The sequence below is a fragment of the Aplysia californica genome, unplaced genomic scaffold (genome assembly GCF_000002075.1).
Source record: "Aplysia californica isolate F4 #8 unplaced genomic scaffold, AplCal3.0 scaffold00113, whole genome shotgun sequence".
Taxonomy (NCBI): domain Eukaryota; kingdom Metazoa; phylum Mollusca; class Gastropoda; order Aplysiida; family Aplysiidae; genus Aplysia; species Aplysia californica.
Genome location: NW_004797383.1, coordinates 1,339,748 through 1,359,754, shown reverse-complemented (window position 1 = coordinate 1,359,754; position 20,007 = coordinate 1,339,748). Strand labels below are relative to the sequence as shown.

General features: G+C 41.6%; 1 protein-coding gene across 1 annotated transcript in view; it reads right to left on the bottom strand.

Annotated features, from left to right (window-relative positions):
- Positions 1 to 347: 347 nt before the first annotated feature.
- LOC101856881 (nucleosome-remodeling factor subunit NURF301) overlaps positions 348 to 20,007 on the bottom strand; it is a 32,133-nt gene continuing 12,473 nt past the window's right edge. The window contains exons 8-23 of the mRNA XM_005095786.3: positions 19,177 to 19,333; positions 18,404 to 18,546; positions 15,016 to 17,060; positions 14,320 to 14,495; positions 13,317 to 13,455; positions 12,465 to 12,850; positions 11,927 to 12,133; positions 11,362 to 11,466; positions 9,058 to 10,476; positions 8,215 to 8,503; positions 6,298 to 6,523; positions 5,089 to 5,393; positions 4,244 to 4,417; positions 3,414 to 3,609; positions 2,883 to 2,967; positions 348 to 2,298 (exon numbers count right to left, since the gene is read on the bottom strand). Coding sequence (XP_005095843.3) covers positions 2,102 to 2,298; positions 2,883 to 2,967; positions 3,414 to 3,609; positions 4,244 to 4,417; positions 5,089 to 5,393; positions 6,298 to 6,523; positions 8,215 to 8,503; positions 9,058 to 10,476; positions 11,362 to 11,466; positions 11,927 to 12,133; positions 12,465 to 12,850; positions 13,317 to 13,455; positions 14,320 to 14,495; positions 15,016 to 17,060; positions 18,404 to 18,546; positions 19,177 to 19,333 — 6,249 coding nt within the window. The 3' untranslated portion in view covers positions 348 to 2,101. The remainder of the gene's footprint in view (positions 2,299 to 2,882; positions 2,968 to 3,413; positions 3,610 to 4,243; positions 4,418 to 5,088; positions 5,394 to 6,297; positions 6,524 to 8,214; positions 8,504 to 9,057; positions 10,477 to 11,361; positions 11,467 to 11,926; positions 12,134 to 12,464; positions 12,851 to 13,316; positions 13,456 to 14,319; positions 14,496 to 15,015; positions 17,061 to 18,403; positions 18,547 to 19,176; positions 19,334 to 20,007) is intronic.

Below are 20,007 nucleotides of genomic sequence, written 5' to 3'. Positions count from 1 at the left end.
CCCCCCCCCCCCCTGTATGGCTTGAAGGTTGTTTTGTGCCAACACCAAGGAATAATCTAGTCTTAACATTTAAAAAATTGAAGACTCTCAGCTTGTTCAAAGCTTTTTTAAAAATCCTTCCCCCCCCCCCCCCCCCCCCCCCCAAAGACATATGTTTCCATCTAGACATAAACAAATTAAAAAATCAATGCTTTGGCACCAAATCCATGCAACCATGAATCAAAAGTCATGTTGGACCTTAAACTACCACTTGTTGAGCATGCAATGGATTTATGCATCACATTCTAGCTAACTCACTTCTACTCCAGAGCCATTTACATATTTCACACCCCTACGCAAGTTTTAGCTTTCCATGTACAACATCTCAACACAGTGAGCAACCTGGGAACACAATCTATGGCAGTGTCCTGTTACAAGAGGCAACTATGCAGCCTGGAGCTACATACACATAAGAAGCTATAAATAACACGCCATTCCCATCCACTTCACCTCCTCTCACTACCGAAAAAGGAGACTGTGATTAGAAATTATTTATGAACTGGCCAAACATCTCAAGAAGAACAGACACTCAGAGACAAGGTAAATTACAAAGGACAGATCCAAGTCATTTTCATTAATGAGATTTGTGTATGTAATAAAACAAGATGAAAATTTTGCCAAAAACTAAAAATCCAACACATAAATACCATAAACAACATCAACAGCAGTCATACGATACTATTATAGAGAGGATATCATCACCGGTGATAACTATTGATAAATAGAAAATTAAACTCTGAAGGTACCTCTCACACATTACAAGACTAGAAAGTCCCCGACAGACAAAAAACACATAGACTTCAACGATCCGCACATCCTCCTCTGAACAAACGACAGATTTATATATTTCAGACAAGGCTTCAATATACTAGAAAAACAGCACAATACATCCAGCTACCACACCAGCTATTTTTCATCTCACCCTGTAAAATTCAATACCAACGCCAGACGGGGAAAAGAACAAAGAAGGAGGAAAGGGGAAACAGCCACACAGCAGAGGAAATAACACACACTGTGCTGTCATTACCATTCAACAAATTTCAGTAACCCAGAGTATACAAAATACACTATCTATCAGACAAACACACGAGGTCTTGCAAAGTTCTATGCAACAATACACAACTCGAACGGAGATCAAAAACACCCTATCAAAATTCTTGCTGGTGCTTTAGATGAAATTTGCATACACTTGTTCAAAATTACAATTTCATTAACTCGTCACGGATGTAATACAATCAATGGACATATTAAATTTATCTTATATTCACACTGGGTCAAATGCATAAGTAGACTTATAAATAAAAAAAAACCATGACAATCTTCTATAAACAGCTGTACAAGACACATAGCCAATGTCTCCGCGGGAGCCCGCGAATCTACCAACCTCCGCGTTGGCGGGCACTTCCACGAGACACGGACACCTGTACTTCCCAGCATGTGGAGAATACTGTAAAACTGCTGCCCATTTCAATCAGAGCTAACTATATCTGCATTCCATCCATCATCTTTCCTTTCAGTCAATCAAAAGTGCCACTACTTCCATCTATCCACAGGTTTAATTGGCATTTTTCATGGGCATAATGTTAAATTGAATAAATGCTCTATGCATTAGAGAGTCAGGAAAATCTGCTTTACTGATTCACATGCAACTGGCTTGGTGAGAACAACAATGTGAATGGAAAAGCATAATTTATGGCTATCAGCATTACATATACTTACAAATGTTATTTTAAACAACAAAACATTCTTGTTGATACATTAAAAATAATGCAATGCCATCTCTGACAAAGACTTTGAAGTATGTGAATTGCATGGGATATATTTCTGTTAAATATGAAAATTTCACATTATGCCCACTGTCAACTGGTCAGACGAGAATATGGAGTCAAAGGGGTGCATCATACTTACATCTTTTTTGATTCAGTCATTAATAGACATGTATTTACACAAAATGAATCATTTGACATAACAGTAACACCGCTTTGTTTGACGATCCAGTAACTGATGGCCACAGAACATCAGAGTATTCTGGCGTCTGGGCAGATGACAACACGCATCCTGATCATAATTTGTTAGCGCTGCGCAAGGCCTTGACCTTCTGTGCAAAATAGGTCTCTACCACCTCAGCACACTGGAAGTATGGCGTGTCCACCGGATTGTACAGGCGACAGTTGTCAAAGATCCGGGTCACATCTTTCACAAAGTCATTGAGCTTGTGATAAGCTTTGGCTTCTAGTTTCGCTTCAACTATGGTCAAATCTGAAATTGCAAATAAAGAAGATAACATGAACTAAACTGCACTTCAAATGCAGTCAGAATGAGAGAAAATATTTAAAAAAATCCAAAACAGACCTTAACCCTGAGTGGCACCTCACTCTTTTTGCACTGGTCTTGTCCATTATATTCACACCATTCAGGGTTTTTTAAAAGACTGTTTTTGGTTACATTCAACAGCTGGAAAAGGCACAAAATCTTGACAAGTGACACTTATATTTTTGCTTACAAAACTGAGCTAGATTTCGTCCCACATGTAAAAAATCGGTAAAAATTTATAATTCGAGACGATATGAAGTATACATTCTTGTAACAGAAGAATAAATACGATACTATTTATAATTAAGTCAGGTGGACATTTATTCCCCCAAAACTGGCTTTGGTGTCTCTTGGTGCTATTTTTAATAAAAAGAAAAAGGCCATGAAAGGTCAAAGTCCCCACAGCACTGTTTGCAAACTTTTCTGGGCTGTATGAAAATAGACAAAAGCCACCTGGCAGCACAAGTAAGTGCATTGACAGTTGTTGGGATATGACCCATCTCAAACAATTTACCTGGCCAAAAACTTACCCATGGGCTCAGCGACAATATCATAATAGTCTGGCACTTCTCTTGGGTCAACTGGCTGTAGGAACGGCCAGGCCATCTTATGTACCTAGTGAGGGAAGAAGATTCAAATTAGTGTGAACTGAAAGCAGTTGAAAATATGATTTCATAGGTTTTATATTGAGACATGATCATAGCACACACCCCACTACATGGGAAGTGTGCATGAACATTTGTACTGAAATTTGAATATTTAAGAAATTTTACAATTTCCTTCCATCCCCTATTCAACATAAACTTTTTTTTCAGGAAATGCACTATATATGTGTAATATCAATATCAATTCTCAAAAGCCCATTATGAAAGCTTGGCAGCACCCTCGATTTTCAAACAGTCAATTTTTACGCTTTTCTGACTTCTGTACAATGTACACAGGGATCTATTCTTCTAATTTTCAGTTTGAGCAGTTGATCGCATACAACATTTAAACGTTGCTACTGATCCAGACAACATTTTAACTCCAAGATGCTTCTTACACAAACTATCTTGAATTACCTGTAAATCTTTGAGCAATTTGGTGAGGTGCTGGTATTCTGATTGAGTCAGGGGCTTCTGTGCTATGGGGTCAGCAGACTCTTCCTTCTGGCAGTTAGGGCACACGTACACTTCAATGTTGTCTGCTTCTGCCTTGGAGATGCCCACACAGTAGCCATGGAACCAGTCCTGGCAACGGTCACAGCCGATGTAGAACCTGCAGGAAGAAAGGTTTTTATTGAAACAGAATACCACCGGCAGGACAAAATACACCTGAGCATTAACTATGAGGTCTTCAAGAACAGTGAAAAACAGTAAATTTGTAGCAAAAACGTGGAATTTCACAGCATTCAAAGTAAACAAAATGTCAAACTGGACTCATATAATATTACATGCACCTTCATTACTTGAAAAGTGAACAAGAACTATACAGCTGACCTCATGTATTTGAGTAAAAATGGTATTAGAATTCAAGTGAATATGGCCATACTTGATCACACTCATTAAAACAAATTAAAATATTTATCAGTATGCTAAGTAGCTTCGCTTGAAATAATATATTGAACAACATACCGACACTAGCTCTTAAAACAGCCTGAAACAAGTTCTAGAATCTTAATAAAAGACAGAAAGAGATTCTAACATAAATCCCTTTATCTCTATCACTAACAAACAATACCGAAGTGAATCAATTGTCCACCAAATCTAATTCCAAATAACACTCTTCCATAAACACTGAAGTTCTATCTATATTAAATCTAAGTGATTATACTGGGCACACATCACAAGCTTTGCTATCATTGGAATTTACAACTGCAGCAAAGACCCCCTGATCTATCAATTTCACGTACTGGTTCTCATCATAGGGAGTGCGACACAGGCAGTAGAGTTCCTCTGAAGTGTTTTCCTGCTGCTTGCGACAATCCTCACAGATGTAGGAGTCAATGTAGTTCGCTTGACTCTCACTGATATTCACACAAGCCCCGTGGAACCAATTAGAACACAAATCACAGCCAATGTAGAATCTGAAAAGAAATTAAATAATGTTGAGAGCCAAAAGAAAACTATATATCCGTACACCCCTCCGGCCATCTAATGAAAAACTTGGTGGAAACAACAAATTTTATTGTCATTTTAAAAATAAGATTAAATGCCAAACGCCATCTCGTAATATTTCAAAAGTGCGGCTCTCAACTGCCTAGTTGCAAACTATATCACTGGTTCCATTAAAATAACAAGGCTCAAATATCTTTGGTTGCTAATAACCCACTAAACTGGCCAGACACCATACATTTTTCACCTCACTTTCACACAATACACACAAAAACTCTGAGCTACATTTGTGTGTACATATTTTTCCAATACTAACAGCAAAACATTTTGTTTGACTCTGTGAGGATGTGCATTCTCGTCATCCAGTAACACCCTTAAGACGTGCTGTCTTGAAGTGCAACTTCTCTATTCATGCAAAATTTTCAGTCTGTTTTCTTTATCTGAAACTTTAACAATCAAACAACAACACGCATGCATTGAAATATACAGATTTTTGTTTCCAATTTGTATTTGATGGTTTGAAATGAGCGGCAATGTTGTCTTTGATCTGCTGCTGATCGGACAAATGTGTGCGCTACGTCCACAAAGACTTAAGTCCAAACTCTGCACTGGAAATCAGAAGGAAAACAAAGCGAATACTTACTTGCTGTCGTCATATGGTGTCTTGCAGACGCAGTAGAGCTTTTCTTTGGGATTCAAGCCTTTCACGCCTGTAGAGATAATCTTCTGCTTCCTCTTGCGACCAGCAGACTTAGCCTCTGAAGACATGGGTGGAGCTTTTGGAGTGTCCGCCAGTTTCTTAGCCACTTTCCCTGCACCTGTCATGACAGACACTGGGGTCACGACCGACGAGGCGACCACTGTTGTCGCTGCTGCAGAGCCTTGAGGAGACTTGGAGGTGTTGCTGACACTGATTTTGGCCTTTTTAAGCTTCTCTGCCATTTCATTCTGAATATTTTAAAAAATGGGAGGGGGGGGGGGGGGGTGAATATAGAAATGCATTTTACAAGGATAAAATTCAAACGTTTCAACAAGCAATGCAATTGTTGTTGGGACCACCAAGACATTTCAGAAGAGAAACTATAAGAATAGGATAAAAACACATGCAAAATAAAGAGTTAAATAAAAAATTCCATGAAACACAATGAAATAATAGTATGAACAGTTTGACCACAAAACGCCATAAACACCATTTTCGAAGTTTGGCTGTAACTAATACCGTCCTACTTTAAAACTGCAAGGCACATTCCAGAATCAACTTTTGTTTCCACAAAATGTGATTTTGCCTCTTTAAAGAACAGCAGTAAGTGACACTTTATTTGACAAACCGCAACAAAAGTGGTTGACCTTCTTCGACAAACCACAACATATCCTCTGCCTGCTAATCAAGTGTAGTGGATGAAAGTATGCTGGCGGTCCCTTCCTGTCCTTAATGTCATATAATAATGCATCAATGTTTCTCAAATATAAAATAATACATTTAAGTTCACCCTATGTGGTGAATTTGAAGCATACAGTTAACATTAGTTTTGGAAGCTGAACAAAATTAAGATGCAGATATTCAGACTAAAATACACACTGTGAAAGAATTACATTGGTGTATTTGACTTGCTGACACAGTTTTACCAAAATCACCCACTCTTGTTATTGTTTTGTTATCATTTTAACCAACGTTTTATGAGTACCGGTATCAGTAACACCATTTTTATCAGACTCAAAGCTACTAAAAAAAAATCAATATTGTTTGATAAAGATCAGTCTCAGTTTGTAAAAAAAGCAATATGGCTTACATTTTGTCGAAAATATGTGGAGATCTCATCAGTTAACAAGTACACTACATAAAAATACTCACATATATTTCTTGTTGTAGATTCTTCTCCATCAAAGATCTCTTTCTGTGGATCTCTTTCTTCAGCCCCTCTTTGTGCTTGTACAAGGCCTTCTGCTGATTCAGGGCTGTGATTCTCTTCTGTTTCTCCTCTGCAGACTCTTGTTTCTTCTTATTTCTCTGCTCCTGCTTCTCCTCTCTCTCTATCCTGTCCAGTATAGTCTTCATCACCTGGCCGCAAACACTTACTCTGAAAAAAAAAAAGCATTGTGGAGAGAACAGAATTATTGAAAGAAGAGAAATTACTTTCAAGCCCCTAAAATTCATTGCATGAAACAAAAAATGACGTATAGTACATGGGTCTCAACTCGGAATTTTTAAAAAGGAGGAACTCTCCGCGTGACCGCGACAGAAGCCCATTTTCGCGAGACACCCACTATTATTATACTGTTGGGCCCTAGAATGTTGAAATAAAAACCATCAATTTATCAAAGGAAGGTTATTTCATACCAGTTTGAGGGTTTAGAAGATAATTTCAAGTTAGAGTCACTTACCAAATATTTACAATCTTGATTACGTACAGAAAGTGGAGGCGCACTGTGGTCTTGTACGACTTATTTATATTTTACCTTCATCATATTCGCCTTTATAAACTATAAAAATAAATCTTGTTTTGAGCCTGGGAAAAGGCCTAGAAACAGAATATCGACTGTCATGAACCAGTCTGGGTGTAATGATTCATATAATATACGTGAAAGACAAAATCAAAGCTCAAACTCAAAGTAGAGTACATGTAATAACTTGAATAGCTCAAGTAAACCAGTTCAGTGTGAGGGGTGTAGGAACTGTGGGAGGGCAAGATACAGTGACACTGAAAATCTGCGAAACTGGAACAAAAAACTAAAATATAGAGACATAATTTACTGTCACCCTTCCAATGAAACGCGAACACTGAGGCCCCTGCCCTAAGTTCATTAACACGCTTACAAGTAGTTATGACGGATCCCGATTATACACAAGGCATGTACAAACGCGCACTTTACTTTGTAGAGAGCTGTAGTAGTAATCAAAATTCTAAATATTAAAATTTGCTTCCATTTCCTTTTCTTTTTTTGTCATCTGGTGTTGCGTCCAGCCCTCCCCCCAACTCCGAGTGTATCTTTTTTAACAAATCAATAATCTTCCCCCCATTCCGGAGTCCTGTACTTCACAGCGCTCAGAATGCGCACAGGTTCATTGACCGGTCACAATGACGAGCCCGACAAGATGCTTGTATAACTTTTTCTTTTTCTCCCCCCCCCCCCCACCCCACAAGCGACAGCACAGTGACGAACATTATTTTCATGGCGACACCACGTTTGTAATGCAGAACCTGCATGTTACAAATGTTGCGTATTCCGACTTTTACAGACAAATTTCTGAGATCTTTGATTTTCCGGTCGAGCCTCGGTGTCACATACAATTCCGCTTGCCGCCTGTTCGAATGAAACGTACTCTCAGACCGGGAAAAGCCGAATTAACATCACAATCGCGACCGGCAAAAAATGAACTTAAAGACGTTATCGGATTTGGTTTTCAAATAATATTCGAGATCTTTTATGTATTTTCCCGCGTCTCAGCGAATTTTTTTCAAATTCGCGGGTAATTCCAGAGGCCTGGCAGTCACTCTGCTCCCAGCAACTCTCTTTCTGATTGACCCACTTTCACTTTATTCCGCACAAATATTTATAGGCTGCAATAGTTAACCGCAAGGAAGCAAGCACGATTCCCTCTACATTGTGACAGAACAGAACTAATGAAAAGGCACTTAAACAAAAACTTCAGATTTCCATGCTTTTCCCAGACTACCATGTACCTGTGTCTTTTTTCTTAAATTGATGCCTCTGAACTTTAAACAACAAAAACAGAAGACTAAAACATTTCTTTAAAAAATATTTTTACCTGCTTTGTTCCTCCTTCTGTTCCTGGGTCAAACCCTTTGATTTAGACCTGGAGTGATCTCCCCCTGAAGATGTCGCCGATGTACCGACCACTGTGCGAGTGGGAGGGGTTGTGACCGCCGAGCTCTGGTTGGTGCGTCTTGCTGAGCTGACCCCTGCTGACAGCGCCACCACCGACGTCGCAGATGCCGAGGGCTGGCTCTGCTGCTGTTGCTGGATCTGTTTCTGCATCGCTAGAAGCTTTTGTTGAATTTCTGGTGTCTGATTCTGAAGCAATGCCTGACGGACCACTGAAGTTGAGAAAGAGAGAGATGTTTTACAAATCTGTAAGCTACTACACAAACCAATACAGAAAAAAAAAGATTACAAAACAGATCCGAAAAATATATCTCAAAATTTTGAGGAAGACAACAGAGAAAGCTACTTTTTTGAGTGATTGAAGTCATGCTTTTCTATTTAAAACATCTTATAAACCATTTGGGGGGGGGGGGCTTTTTTTTTTACATTTGCAATGTTTTGGCATTTCACCTTGCAGTCAAAGGATGTGTTCGATTCCTCTGGGGGCAGACATTTTAGAGTATCTCTGTTTTTCCACTGGGATCTACCAACAGCTCAGTCTGTCCCTGACAGGCAGAGTCAAAACACTTCACCTTTTAAATTACTGACATTGTGTTGATGTAAACATTCCCATTCACAGTTATTTCGAGGTACTTACCTCAAATTAGAGGGAGTAATAAATTTAGCACGGATAAAAGGAGCAGGAAACTCTTGCCAGCACAGGCAGAAAAAAAAAAAAGCTAGGAAATTTTTTTAAAGGAGAAAATGGCAGCAAATCTTTTCATACCTTGCTCTACGACCTGCGGAGTGATGGCGTACTTTGGGGCCCCAGCCCCCGCACTGGGACTGGCACCCGCTGTGGGACTAGCCAGAGAAGCCACTGTACTGCCTGGTTCTGGTGACGTACTCAAAGTCAGTGCTTGTGGGAGCAGGGAGGTGCCTGTTGTGGATGTGACCAAGACCTGCTTGGCAGTGGCGGAAATGATCTGTGGTTGCTGGGTGGAGGAGGAGGGCGGGGTTTGTCCAGTGAGCTGGGGGGTTAAGGAACGCACGGCCGTCAGGCCTTTCACACCGCTAACAGCCGGAAGAAGGTTGGTGGGCGGGGACAGGATGCTTTTGATAGGACTCATGGATGATGCAGCCGCTGGCTTCAGCTGTATGGGCGAGTTTGTGAGTCCACGCAGCTGCTGGGCAGTGATGACCTTTGCTTGACCTGCACCAGTGATGACCGACGTTCCCGGTCGCAGGACAAGCTGTGGCTGTGAGCTCCCCGCCGGTCGGGTTATGATCTGTGCCCCCGCGGGAGGAGAAGCCAGAATTTTCGGGATCTGAGCACCGGTGGCTGAGGCGCCTGAGATGGTGAGTGTCCCGCCTGAGCCAGAGGCAGCATTGAGGTTGAGGAGAGATGTGCCCCCCGCTGACCGCTGGAGGAGAGAAGTACCAGGAATGACTTGACCGGCCAGCAGGGAGGTGCCTGCCGGAGCTGTGGCAAGGGAAGTGGTCACGGTGGTGGTGGTGCTGGTTGCCGTCACACCTAGAGGTTTCAGCGTGGAAATGATGGTCTGCGGGCCGCCCATGTTGGTCTGAGAGGTCAAGCTGGACAGTAGCGCAGACTGTGAAGTGTTCACCAAGACCGTACTCACATTGGAAGCGGCGTTAATGGCCTGAGCTCCGGCACCGAGCACCCCGGGGGCACTGATGACCACAGCACTGTTCAGCCCGGCCGGAGATGAGACTAGAGGCGTCCCAGAGCTCTGAGGAAGAAGTTGACTGGCCTGACTTCCCAGCACTGTGGCCAGATTCTGGGCCGAGATGACCTGAGGGCCGCCGGGCCGAGTCATGATGATCTGCTTGGATGGTGTGGTCACCACGGAGCTGCCCAGCACTTGCCGCACAGCCGGTACAGTCAGTGTGGTTGGGGCAGAGGTCTGGCCCAGGGAGAGGCCAACACTGGAGGCCAGCTGGGCTGGGATGACTAGCCGGTTCTGGGTGATGGTTGGAGTGGAAGTTGTGCCGCTGTTCGCTGGGATTGTCACCATGATAGTCTGTTGCGGCCGGATGCTAAGGGTTGGGCGTGGCGTCTGCTGTTGTGGAGTGCTCGCGATGGATGGCTGACCACTGGCTGGCGATGAGTTCACAGAGGCAGCCTGGCTACTCAGAGTGATAATCTGTAGTTTTCCATCTGGCATGCGCTGGATGATTTGACCTTGAAAACAGAAAATGTCATAAAACATCATGGTAACAAATTGATATTGTTGGGAACTAGATGCGTTACCCTGGAAAAGCTTATTTTACAGAAAATAACCAACACCCTCCCCCCCCACCCCAACTAATTCTGTCTCCTAAATCCAATCATTGAAAGGATGTAAAGACCTTTTAGAGCTTTTGCTCCTCAGAAATTCTACAACTATAGGTAAAAGTAGCCCATTATGTCCAATGACGAGAGAGCAAACATTTCTTAAGATACTTGCTACGTCTACCAAGGGATGCCACTGGGATTTTGAGAAAATACCTGAAAATTTACAAATTTGCATTTGCAAACAAACAGACAGTGTAATGGACAAATCTAATATGGGTTGAGACAACATACATGTTGCGAAATTTCAACAGTTCTACTGATAAAAACGGAAATAACAAAAAAATATACAGCATTCCTGCCTATAAGAACAAAGGTAGCAATCATGAGTATTTTCAGTTAATCCTTTCACGACTTTTTTCTGTAACCATTTCTATTCTTCTAATAAAAGAAAAAAACATAGACACTGATTGACAAACACAAATGAAAAACGATGGGAGAAAGAAAGACAAACTGTGAAACATCTTTCACAGTTATGACACCATAAGACAAAAGAAAGTACTTATGTAATTGAAAAACAATGCAACCGCCACCAACACAAATGACAATTATTGCACTAGACATTTTTTTTTTAAATTTTGTCATGGTACACATTATAAATTACTTATAACTGATTCCCTTATAAACAACTGGAGCGAGCTCTTTAAGAATTTTTGTCTCTACAGGACTGTCTGTCAATTTTCATTTTTAGTCAACGTCAAAAATTAGGAGGAACAAGAATAAAACTGTTGTTACCTGGAAGTAGCCCTCTCACTTGCAGCTGGCCATTTGGTGTTTGGATAAAATGCAGATTCTGAACTGGCTGTCCAGATGACTGAGGCTTGATTTGAATAGTTTGAGCTGAAAGTGAAAATAAAGTCATGATATAAGCTTACAATCAAATGAATCAAGGAAACATAGTTCTAAAAATATCCTCAAATGCTATTCATCTCTTGGGTGAACGAGGACAAGAAAGAATATAATCTCTCTTAATTTACATCTTTGTCCTTTTTGTACAATGATTCATGTAACAATGTCAGTCTACTGTTATATAAAACGCATAACATGATTACTGACAGAGGCAAATGAAGAGTAAGAAACATTTTCCCATCAATATACTGCGCATAGACAGTCAAAAATATTCATAAAGCATCTTTTTTAAAATACTGGTGTGACAAATAGTTCCAGCTATTCCCCTGCTCTTACACAATTTGACAACGTATGCTGATGATAATGAGAGAGAATGACGTAAAGGGATAAAGTAGTGCCTGTAGTTTCAGTGAGTACCCATGCATTTGTTTCATATGATGGTTCAGCTTACTTTTGGTGGTCTGTCCCTGCGCTGTGGACGGCGATATGACTCTAGCAACGCTGGTGGCTGGAGAGATGAGTCTTGTGGCAGTAGTCACACCAGACGTCGTTACCCCTGGTTTTGGGGCCAGGGTGACTGTTTGTGGTCGCAGCTGGAGTGCCGAGCCGGGGATCTGAACTCTGATCCCAGGGCGTAACTGGGTGCCCAATAATGAGCCTTTTTCAAGAAAAAAAAGGGAAACATTTTCAAGTGAAAAGTGAATTAAATAATGATGAACACAAAAAGAGAAAGTTTCAAGGATAATTTATTTTTGTTACCTCAAAGATGAAAAGACACTCAACGGTACCATCCTCCTTATCTGCATACAAACATATTAAAACAAATCCGCTGACCTTCAAAATTACCATAACAAAAAGCATGTAGAGTGCTCAGCCTGACAGGGACAGATCAAACAGCAGAACACAGCAAGTCCTCACCAGAGGCAAATTAGGATAGATAGACGCTGATTTAAATTATGAACTATATTGTCAATCTCAGGTGTACTCACTGGCATTGGTAATGATGGTTTTTGGCTGCATGGTTTTGATGATGCCAGAAGACAGCAGGCTGCTGGGGGAGGACACGGTCAGAGTCTTGAAGGTGGTGCCCGGCTTGCCCAGCTGGCTGCCGTTGTTGATGATGATGGTGGTGCTGCTGCTGGTGGTGGACGTGGCGCCGTTCACCGAGCCCGAGCTGCCCGTGGTGATGCGGATCCCCTGGTTCTCCTGAATGCGCTTCTGGGCCAGTGCCAGACGTTGCTGCTTGAGCTGTTGCTCCATCTGAGCCTTGATCTGAGCTGCGCTCTGCTGGGAGCCCACTGTCGTCTGGACCGTCACCACAGACGTTTTCTCCACAGCTTTCTCCTGCTGGGCTGCTTGTCGCTGCTTTTCCAGCCTGCAAACATTGGAATTTCCATTAACCATAGAGCAAACCAGTACACAAAGGGTAAACAAAATCTTTAGTAAGATTTTCTAAAAAGCATTACACTGTTGCAGTGAGTTTGTGTAAAAACCTACCTTCACTTATGGCTTTGCTTCCCTAGACAACAGCCATTGGAATTTCTATGAACTACATAGGAAGCCAGTACACAAAAGGTGTACTTGATCTCCAGCAGGGGCTTAAAAGGCTGTTGCAACCAGTACATGTAAAATCATATCCTCTCTAAGACCAATGGTTGTATGTGCCACCTTATGTTACTAGAAAGAAAAGGACAAATTGTAGGATAGACCATAACACGGCACACAGTATTGAAAGGAAAGAATCCAGTCAACTTTTCTAGCACTTTCCAGGAAAATAGCTAGACATTCGAATGAGTGGTAATCCAACCAGTCTGAAGAAATACAGCCTTTCTCCAACTTACTTTTCTCCAAACTGCTTGATTTCCCAGAGTTCTAGCACCTCCTCCGGCACCCAAACCTCAGTGACACTTGGCTCTGTCTGTCTCGCAGCCTCTATGCGTTTTCTCTCTCGCAACCCACTGCGCTGGGGTGTGTATTTTTCTGCAAAAAGACATTTTTGTGTTATTCTTTTTTTTTTATAGTAGAGGGTTTTACGGCGCAACTGCATAAGGTCATATGAGTGCCAAGGGGTGGGTGTCAACAGAGAAGTTTTTACAGGGAATCAGACTTAGACTGCTCACCTCTCTAGCTTCAACAGCACAAGGTCTGCTTCGACTATCAAGGCACCCTAGAAATAGCATGTCACAAGAGAGTGACAAACATATAACAGAAGTAAAAGAAAATGACAATAGTAAGGATCAGGAAAGAAAAAGCAGCAGTTCCCTGTTGAAGATCAGGCACAGTTATGAGCGTGACACGAGTCAGCCCATTTACAATTCTACTATGCTTGAACGAGAAATGTCCCCTTTTTGGGAACGGCCCAAAGACACTACAGTCAGTGGCACTGCCCCGGGAGGTGTTTTGTGTTAGAAGAAAGAGTTTTATAGCACTTGCAACACAATTACCTCATATAAGTGCAGATTAAAAAGGCATAACAAGAGAGTAGCAAACGCAACCAAAAAAAAAATGTTTGATGGGAAAGAGGCAGCAAACCAAACCAGAGCACCGGCCAACCACCCATACATAAAGACAATGCAGAGTGTATTAAAAGAAGCTGGGACCCCCCCCCCCAAGAAAAGAACCCTTCGAAAAAGAAAGACATAGCTACATAGCACGCTTATAATATTTCAAAAACCTTTTATTCATATCGTTTTTACGGGGAACAAATAAGTAAATTGATGAACAGTCTTCTATTAACCTCCAGTCAAAAGTGTTACAAGTTTAGCCAGAGTAAGAACAGCTCAAACCCAAGTTTGCTCTCCAAGTAACAAAAATGAAAACTGTCAGAGTCACAAGACAACTTACCTTTGGGCTTGTCTGGTACACCCAGTGGCACTACTATCTTCCTGACCAGAAACTCTGAGCGCAGACCATCAACGCCCACTTCTCGACGTTTGAGAAGTTCAGTGGTCGTAATTTCAGTCTCTGTCGAGACAGTGTTTGTCCCCCCTGCAGGGGGCTTGGCAGCCATGTCATCCCACCTGTAAAAAAAAGTAATACATAAATAAAGCCACATACTTTACGAGAGCGTCTGAATTCAAACAAGATATAGTTTTCACAGAATATCAGATTTCTATGATCAGATTTGTTTTAAATTCTATTTGAATTGTCACATGAGAGCTGTTGCGGAATTTAGTATGTGACAAAAATGATTCACACAATTAAACATGTATTTCCCTATGAGACAAACTAAAGTGTTCTTACCTTTATTACTTTATTTCGATGTAAAAAGTTTAGTTTTTGAAACAGTTTTATGGCACTTGCAACACAATAAGATCAATTAAGTACCGAAGATTAGAGGTGTTACAAGAAAGTAGCATACTCAAAAAAGTAGGAGGAGAGATAAGGATGATTTAATGGGAAAGAAGGAGCAAACCATACACAACACCAGCCAACCACCCACCAATGTCAAAAGTAAATTCAAAGAAGTTATTTTACACAACAAAAGCCAATGTCTTGCTTTGAACAAAAGAAACAACAAATATCACGAGACCAACATACCTGATACATGCCCACAGGATACGAAGCTGCAGGGCAGCAGCAGAGAGAGACTGAAGGGTCATTGTGCGGAAACGCCATGCAGTCTTGAACACTGGCCGTGGACAAGGATAGGGCCAGCACACATTGTTCATTTTGCAGTTGTAGTTGAACATCACACTCTCCCGTTTCGCACCCTGGCGTGCAATTTTCCGCAGCTCATTCCTATCCAGAATCAGAACACTCCTTTTCTTGGAAGGGGTCTCAAACTTGTGACACATAGGGAGGCGACCATGCTTGGACACCCTGGCTCCCTTTTTAGTGGAAATTCTGGTGAATTTCGCCAACTTGAATTTGTCTGATGTACTACGCTTTGGAGGCAGTCGGGACTCAAGCTCCTCAACACTGACGGTCAGAGCTTGTGCTGAAAGAGCAGGTCCTTTGCCCGATGCTGCCTTCTCCGCCATGGTTTTGATCACCAAGTTCTTGACAATGTCAGACACAGAAGCACCCTTGTTAGGTGCATCATCTAAAGATTTTTCGTTGGGAGAGGAACTCGCCCCAGCAGATTCTTTCTGGCTGGAGATTTCAGTTTGAGAACCAGAAGAAGTACCTTTGTTAACGTCAGACTTTGATTTTACTTGCGAGGACCCCAATCCTAGTTTCAAACCAGAGGCGCTGTCTTTGTTGATATCACCTTCTATGTCAACATCTTCCTCTTCCGTGTTCGCATCCCCAATATTGGCACTAGTTCCTTCGTCTTTCATTTCTATTTTGTCCGTATCATCTTCCTTTTTACTACTATCATCTTCCATATCAAAGGAGTCCATGCCTTCCCCCTTTTCTTTCTCCTCTGGGCTTGCACTCCGGTCAGTATCATCTGCCAGGGCAGTCTCGGAAGGGGTGCTCTCCTTACTGCTTCTGCCAACAGAATCCTCCTCAACACTGTCCTTACTCAACGACCCGTCAGACACAGAGGGCTTCAAACTCTTCTCTTCCAACTGCTTGCTCAGCTGACAGGCTGGGGAGTAACAACGGGAGTAGACGCTTTTGTCTTTGCTGCGGCACAACACAGAGTAGCACGAGTACTGCGGTTTTGTTGATGCCAACTTTGAAGATAAGGGCGAGTCATCCACTTCTCCATTCACAAGTTCAGCATCTCCTTTAACAACATTAGCCTTCTTCTCTTCCTCTGCTTTCTTTTTCTTGGCAGCATCAATGGCTTGGTTGAGTTTCATTTTGAGAGCAATTTGAGTCTCAATGCTCATTCTCTGCTTGCGTTCAAACTCATCTTGCTTCATACGACGCTCAAGGAGATTATCCAACTTTGAGTAAGGTTTGGTGACTTTTGGGTAGTGGGTACGCTTCTGTATTGCATCGCAGACATTGATCACCTCTACATCAACTTTTGGTGGATGTTGTTTCAACAGCTCCAGGGCTAGAACATTGTCTTTCTCTTCCAAATACTTCTCTTTCATGAAGGACAAGAAATTATCGACTGCTGACTGCCTTCGCTGGTCTCTCAGGGATGCAGATTTTACTTCCTTCTTTACAGGCAGTGTGCTTACTCGCCTACTACTTCTTGGAGTATCTTTAACTTGCTCCTCGCCCACATCCATTTTTATCTCAGTATCTGCCTCTGTTTTAGTCGAGCTTTTCTCTTCAGCATTAGAGCTTTTGTCTTCAGCGCTGCCATCTTCCATGCTTGAGCTTTTTGTGTCACTGTCAACTTTGTCACTTTCATCAACATCCATAGCCTCTTCTTTCACTTTCGGCTGCTCAGAATCCGGTTTTGTCTCAGATGCAGCCTCTGTTTCTGTTGCTCCTTCCCCAGAACTATCCTCCACCTCCATTTTCTCCTCCTCCTCAGCCCCATCGTCATTGTCACTGGACTTAGAACCCTTGCTAGCAGCTTTAGCAGCCTTGACTTTACGGTTCTTGAGTCTCTGAGCAACAAGTCGCAGGCCAACTGTGTCCTGAGGAACCTCCTTGAAGTTGCGGACAGCACTCGTCCACTGCCAGCCATTTCCCCCCGTGACGCGGTACTCCTCACCCTTTTGCTTCCATACCTGACAAAAAAAATCACATTATAATTTGTTATTATATTTCAGGGGAAAAAATTATGCACAAAAACATTATTATACAAATGCAAATGAGACATAGTAATCTTACTGAACCGCAAGGACATGATTTGTAGCAGCATGGGAAAAAATGGGCTATAATGCCAACTCCAAATGGTCAATTTGTTATGGCAGTGAGAAAAGGACTGCACAAAAATCAGCTACAATAACTACAGTAGATCGCGTAGAGCATCGCATTTTACTGCACTGATATTTTAGAGCAAAAAAATATGCAAAACATTCTTTAACCCAGCACAAATTTGAATAGTGAACTTCAAATTCTGCAACAATTGAAAATCTCTGAGGGAAACATACCATGAAAGACTTTGTACAATTACCTTGTTAGTGTTTGATTTTCTTACCTTTACAACATGTTACCCTCCCCCCTAGCAACACACATTAGTACCCTCTCTGCTAAAATACAAAAATCAGTAGGAATTGAAACAAGTCTTATCTAAAAATGACATACAACAAATACACATGAACGGAATTCACTTAAACACATTACACCCTAAGGGTCTGGACGGGAAGTCCATTGTTAGATCCTAAGCAAGGGGATACAAGCCTTTAAAAAACACATTTTAAAAATACTAAACAAATTCCAAAAATCCTGAAAAAATAAAAGTTAAAACGAAAAATGAATGAAGTTTCAGAAATATATAACTTTATGTATGCGCAAACTGTTGGAAATGTTCTAACTTTAGTTCAATCGGGGTGTCCAACCCATCACTGCCACTCTCAGCCTCGCAGTCAGGCCCTAGATCTAAATTCTAGATTTTCTACGTCTGATCAATCTGAATTGCCCCTAACTCTTGCTACAATGTTTTCATCAAAATCTGAGTCATCTGATTTGTCATATGCTTGTTTTTGCTCAAATCCATCGTTATTTCCTTTTTTCGAACTCAATTGTGTCGCTTTTCAACAAGTCGAGACACCTTCGAAGTGTCGGTAACACGATCGCACTTCGTGGGGCTCCAATACTAAACCTACTAGCCTGAAAAATTTTGTTTCGGTATCAAACGAAAGAAGAAACTTTTTGCAATAACTATGCAAATCAAAATCTTGGCCCCAGATTCATTTCTAAAGACGCTAGGTCAGCGCAGGCGGTTCCGGGCGAGTCAGGGTGGAGCACATAAGGGAATTCGCGGGCGAGTTAGGGTGTAATGTGTTAATCTCATCCTTTCTTTTTTTTTGCTCAAACCACCAAACAAAGTAATCTGCCATGTGAATGACCTTTCTGTGTTGCTCCTAGTGGGGAATCAAACAACACAAAAACCAAGAAAAAAAATTACCTGATGTTTTAAACCCATGGTGTACTTGATCCACACAACTGGCCTCACTTCCTCTTCATCCTCTTTTCTTCGTCTTTGCTCCTTCTCCTTCTTCTTCCACTCCTCTCTGTCGGCCACAGTGATTCGGTTCAAGCGGAGATGACCTGGACGAATTAACATTGTGCAGTGATAGGGCATGAATATGCAATAGCATAAATACAAACTACTAAGGTACATAAACTACAGATAACCTATTGTGATGTGCAAAAAAAACCCAAACACTTTAAATAACTACATGTGGGAAGGAGGGGTGGGTATTCTCAGTGTGAACACTTCAGATGAAGAAAGTAAGAAATACAACTACAACTGTTTAAACATTTTTGTCTTAGTTCATCTTACGCTAGAAACATATTTACCAAGAAAGTAATTTTTCCTTTCAGGCGGACCTGATTATGTTTCAGGAACTTACTGGGCAACCAACAAAGAAATGTTCCTGGAACATTCTTTACTTTGGTGGTAAAATCTGACGAATATCCCTTAAAGAGACACTCCCTTAATAATTTCACCTTAAAGATGCAGCAGAGGGGAGCAAGCTATCCTAAAGCTTGGTACCATGCTAAAATAACCCCCCCCCCCCGGAACTTGGCTCGCTTCCGAAGTTTTCCCAAGTCATCATGGCTCGACCCTTTTCAATGAAAACACTAGGTCCCTCTTCGTGAATAACTTTGTTGCCGTGAAAAGCACGAAAAAAACAGACCACACTATAACACATGAAGCTGCAACACAGAACTCACCAAGTGACTCGTGCCAAACAGGGTTGAATACACACGGCTTGATACAAGCTTCTAGAATGGTCAATGCCAGAGCAAAGTCACGTGGGCTCTGACACATCTGCACTGCTTTCTGCCAGTTCTGCCGGTGATTCGGCCAATTAGAATGCAAGAAGGGAGCCTGTAAAAAAAACAACAAAAGACACTTTTAGAGTTCTCTTCAGGATACAGAAATCTAATTCTATGAACTGTACAATAGAAACAAAAAACACTCCGGTAGAATTGTCTGTCTAAATTTGATTTTTATCTATTAATGCAACACAACATAATTGCCAATTACGGATGAACAAAGACAAACTGAACACCCACCTTCATTAAACCGGGAATGGTGGAGCAAAAAAGGAGCATGACAGCTAAAATTTCAACATTCAAGCTACAGAGATTACCATGAAAACAAAAGATGATGAACAAACAAATAATGGAATCCTATTTTTTTTAAAAGTATGTGCTTTTACGTCTTCATCGACACAATTTAGATCATTTAGTAGGCGAGCTTTCAACCCTGACTGTCATGGCCTACCCAGGCTGAAAGGGATACAACATCCCAACAGAAAAATTGGAAAACTCAATAAAAGCATCTCCCCATATGCAAATCAAACTTGGTTCTCCTGCTTCTGACAGTGAAGCAAATAACTACATTATAGACACTGGGTAGTAGTATTTTTCTATAGTACAGGGTTTTACGGCGCTCGCAACTGCATAAGGTCATATGAGCCCCAAGGAGTGGGTGTCAACAGAGATGTCTTTACAGGGAATCAGACTTAGACTGCTCACCTCTCTAGCTTCAACAGCACA